The sequence below is a fragment of the Benincasa hispida genome, chromosome 5, assembly GCF_027475165.1.
Source record: "Benincasa hispida cultivar pf3 chromosome 5, pf3_genome.v1.1, whole genome shotgun sequence".
In the NCBI taxonomy this organism is placed as follows: domain Eukaryota; kingdom Viridiplantae; phylum Streptophyta; class Magnoliopsida; order Cucurbitales; family Cucurbitaceae; genus Benincasa; species Benincasa hispida.
This window is the reverse complement of record NC_143482.1, coordinates 51718539-51723081: the sequence shown is the minus strand read 5'-3', so window position 1 is coordinate 51723081 and position 4543 is coordinate 51718539. Positions and strand designations below refer to the sequence as shown.

Here is a 4543-nt window from a genome sequence, read left to right as displayed (position 1 = left end):
CCTCTGAAAAAATCAACAACGAATTGAAGCGATTACCAATCGATCAAAATTCATTTTGAGTTTTGCTTATTGTTTAACTTAGTCACGAAACATTCCAACAATATTTAATCACAGTAAATTTTATTGTAAAATTTTACTTCCTCTTCTCACTTTGGGAATGAACAAAGGGTATCTAACACTTTGTACAATTTATTTATCAACTACTTATGATTCGAAGTTAAATTGCATCTCAAATATTCTATTTTTCCCCTCATGGAATGAGGTCTACAAGACAACTGTATAAAGAAAAAGGATAGATAACAAACTAAAATGAGTTGAAATGTTTTCCCTCGGAAGAAAAAAAAATTTTAGTCTTCATACGACTTTACTACACTAATAAAAGAAATGTTTTACGGTTTTTCGATGTTTAGGAAATTGAAAATTTGAAATGATAATGTATGTATTGATCATTATGTACATCACACAACTATAAACTTACAATAAAAGAATTATGTCAACGTCGTCAAACTCAAATAGTTGTGTCTCTTCAACATCAACAGAAACATAAAGTAATACATCAGACTTTTTTTCTCTATAAAAAGGATACAATGTGGGTTAAAAGTGACTAATTGTCGTTTGCAATTTTTTCTCATAAATAATATAAATAATTTGAAGAGTTATGAAGACAGGAAGAAAATTATTAAAATATGTAAGAACAGAAAGGAGGAGAAAATTCTCCCCTTATAGCCCCCCTCTTTTAACATAGTAGAGATGTTTTTAAACCTCATTTTTCATTTTAAGGAATGTTTTCCAAAATTCAATTTTGAAGACAACAAAATCAGCTTTTTGCCTTTTGTTTCGATTCATAGTTCCTACAATCAATCTTGGGAACATTCGATCTACCATGGATGAGTGATGCACAGCAAACATCATATAAATGTATCATCATTGATTAAAAGGGTCCAATGATCCATAACTTGGTCTGCATAACAAAGCAAAGAAAACGTACATGGACCGAGAGTTGTAACACACACTCTTCAAGTTCTAAAAGTAGCTATATAATAATGTCCACCACTACTAGTTAAGTTGCTGTAAACACAGAGAGAATTCGATCTTGCTGCTCTTCAGAAACCGTGAATCTTAATGTTCTCCTTTTTCACAATGCCAGCCTATCAATGCAGAAAAAATGGTGAACATACTAAAAAACTGTTAATAGAAATATAAATCATGGTCACAAACTATTATTACAGTTCATCCTTGGTTACCTGCACAAGGAAGGTAGACACATTCTTTCTTTGGTCTCCCTGAAGTTGTATAACCTGAAGGCAATCATAACAGCCAATGTTATCGACTAGGGCATTGTATGTTTCCCACAAGGGAAGGGGAAAAATTGCAAACAATCTAATAAAGCCCTCTAGGTTCTTGTTTAACTGAACATAAATAGACATAGTCAACCAGCAGCTTTCCACAGAAGACAACTCCCGTTACCTACACTTTGAGCCTTTGGGCTTTACAAAAGGCACATGCCTGAGGTGTGCCTTATTTTAGGAGTCTCTTAGGCAAGGCGCCAGACCTACACTTTGCGCCTAGACGCATGCCCGGTAGGCTTTTTAAAACACAGTGTTCATACAAATGATTTTAGCATCAACAAAGAAAAGGATGGCCTCTATACACTATTCACAGAACTAACCTGGCCTAACTCGGGATCTTGCACAACTGTGCCATTACAGCAGAATTCCTTCTTCAGATCCTTGAGTATCTTGTTATAACTAAACTCCTTCTTCAATCCTTGAACAGTTGTCAGGCTTTTTCTCCCGTTACGTTGCTGTATGCGCACATGAACGTACTCTTTTGCCCCAGCTCCTGAGTCCTCAGCATTTGCATCAGCAAATGGATCTAACAACCAAATAAGTTAATTAATTTTGAAGCAAATATATAGGCTCCTAGTCCTTATACAACACAATTAACTAAATAGTTAAAACCTAGTACAGGGATTTGTCAAGCTACCAAAAGCAGATGGAATCTGCACGTTGAATTCAGACATGAAACTTGGCCGTCCAGATTAGAACACAGGTAACCAACCAGCAAATAAGATATTAGCCGTCAATTAAGTTGTACTCAAATCTGCAAGACATAACAAACAGATCAGAGTTGAAACAACAAGATACAGTCACATAAGCATCAATTTGTTCAAAAGCAAAACATAATAATCCACCCATAATCCTCATATAGCTAAATCCCACGTTTAATCTACAATCCTCTCGGTCCTCTGACATACTTGTTGATCAAAGATCAAAAGAGTGTATAGTAAAAAAATTCCTAACCAAGTTCAATAAAAAAGATAGAAAAATAACAAACTGGTAGATCGGACAATCGATTATGAAAAGAATACGACCATTAAGGCTGTTTTCTCCAAATTAGGAAAAGAATACAACAAACTACAAAAGCAAATGTTCTGTAGGGGATCAAACAATTTCCCACGAACCAAAGAACAAACCCCGTCTCCGGAAACAAAATCATATATCTTTTTTATTCTTCAAATTAAAGAACAATTACAATTAAACAACAAAACCCTAAGATCCCAAAAAACTAACAGATCTCGCGCTTGCATAAAATAAAAATAAAGATAAACCCTAACCCAGATAGAAAAATTGAAAAATGGTTGAGAAGAAATCGATAAAACAAGAAATAGAAAAGAAAATAGTGCATGGATTAACATGAAAGAGTTGAAGAAGAATTATACCGGGAGAAAAGGGAGAACGAAAACAGCGAGGTCTCAAGTCAATGAAGCTTTATATGCAAGAGACAATTTCTGCAAGCCTCACAAACCTCTATTATATCGACTTTATTCCGTTTTCGTTTCTCCTATTTCTTTTTACGGTACAGATTAAATCTCGTAGTTCATCCGACGGTTCATGGTTGTCACTGAAACGACGTCGATCGATTGCTTTTTCTTTTCTTTTTTTAATCTGGATTAAAACTTTCCCTGCCCGTAGTTACTTTGCCATTGGATCATAATTCGGATAATATCAAAACTCAAAAGGAGGTAATCCTCTACTGCCGCTCACATTCTAACGCCTAATCCTAATCCTAATCCTAATCTTAATTTAACAAAAGTTAAAGGGTCCACCTAATCCTAATTGACCAATTCGTCAACGCCAGAATGTTCACCAAATTTGCTGAATTTCGGTTCCCCGATGGAATTTCAATTTGTTTATATCATAATTATAATTAATAATCAATTTAATTCTTCGTAGACAAATTAAATATTTTTTTTTTCTACAATTGGGGTGGACAGTTTAAATGGTAGACTTGTGTGTTGCTAACATATCTGTCAATTGAACAATAAACTATTATCAGTTTATTTTTAATATGATTTATGTTTTAAAAAATTATATAATTATTTTGTAATATTATATAATTTATAATATATTACATAATACATATTATATTTTTTAAAACATGAATTGAGTTTATAAATTAACATATCGTATTTTTGAATATTTTGTCTTTATTTAATATATTTTCTACATTTTGAAATTTAAAATTCAAAATCTAGATAAAATGAAAACGTAAAAACATTGTTGTCAGAATTTGCACTATTTAAATCACATAATTCGAAAACAGTTTTTAGAAACAGAATTCGAGTTGTTTGACAAAAACATATTTGCTGAATTGAGTTAATTTAAAAACATAAAATATAATATGAATTATCTACCAAATAGATCTTAAATAATTTAGTTTTCTTCAAACTGTTAATAGTTTGATATTATGTATAAATTATATTTCTTCTATGGACTCGAAAAAAAATGTTTTTAAATACGATATTGCATATATCTTTCAAAAGTAAACGTTTTATTTTGCCATGCAATTTTATTTTTCGATCTTTATTAATACTAGTTAAAAGACGTGCAACGCACTATTGTGGTTGATATTCTAGATCTCGTGGGTTCTGTAGTAATTGTATTATACAAACAGTTTATTCATAAAATCTGAGGCATTTTATTTGACATTTAATAGCATTAACCCACAAAACAAATAAAGAAACATCCAAAGTTATCTTTTATAGCTTAAACATATATGTGGAGACATTGAATTGTGTTTAAGTGATAACCTAAATGGTCTATGGGAAGGTTGGGTACCTTATCCTGGTGATACTACGAATACGGTCCGCTTTGTAGATGTTACAATTGTTGTAAGTTCTACAAATGATATGATCATGATTCTTCATGTAGAGACATGTGAACAGGGGCGCTATATACGAAAAGGGTTTGTATAAGATCGGACTACGAAATGAATAGTCTCATTATATAACATTGTTAATAGAAGAGACTTACATTTCACTAAGACGACCATAGATGACATGACTAGAATCCTGAGTGAGTTGTGAACTCTTGCCTATGAAAGCGGTTCTTTGATTTGCATGTGTGAGAGTGCCCAGTTTGCCAATTCAATATGCCTACCATTTTAGGGATTCGTCTGATTGGAAAACTAGGAACAAAGCTATATAAGAAGAAATTGACTCCTTCCCTACTGTCAGTTTAAGTAGATAAATTGTTCTCTT

General features: G+C 32.4%; 1 protein-coding gene across 1 annotated transcript; it reads right to left on the bottom strand.

Moving 5' to 3' along the window:
• Positions 1-908: 908 nt before the first annotated feature.
• LOC120077136 (protein translation factor SUI1 homolog) lies at positions 909-2786 on the bottom strand. The gene is made up of 5 exons (XM_039031037.2): positions 2723-2786; positions 1987-2103; positions 1670-1875; positions 1245-1298; positions 909-1148 (listed from the first exon to the last, which is right to left on the bottom strand). The coding sequence occupies exons 2-5, from the start codon at positions 2021-2023 to the stop codon at positions 1104-1106; spliced, it is 342 nt and encodes a 113-aa protein (XP_038886965.1). The 5' UTR covers positions 2024-2103; positions 2723-2786; the 3' UTR covers positions 909-1103.
• Positions 2787-4543: the final 1757 nt, after the last annotated feature.

Coding starts and splice junctions, on each gene's coding strand:
- LOC120077136 (XM_039031037.2), bottom strand. CDS start 2,023: ATGTCTGAATTCAACGTGCAGATTCCATCTGCTTTTG. Junction 1,299..1,669: donor AAGATCCCGAGTTAGGCCAG/GTTAGTTCTGTG, acceptor GATTGCCTTCAG/GTTATACAACTTCAGGGAGA. Junction 1,149..1,244: donor TGTCTACCTTCCTTGTGCAG/GTAACCAAGGAT, acceptor CTGCATTGATAG/GCTGGCATTGTGAAAAAGGA.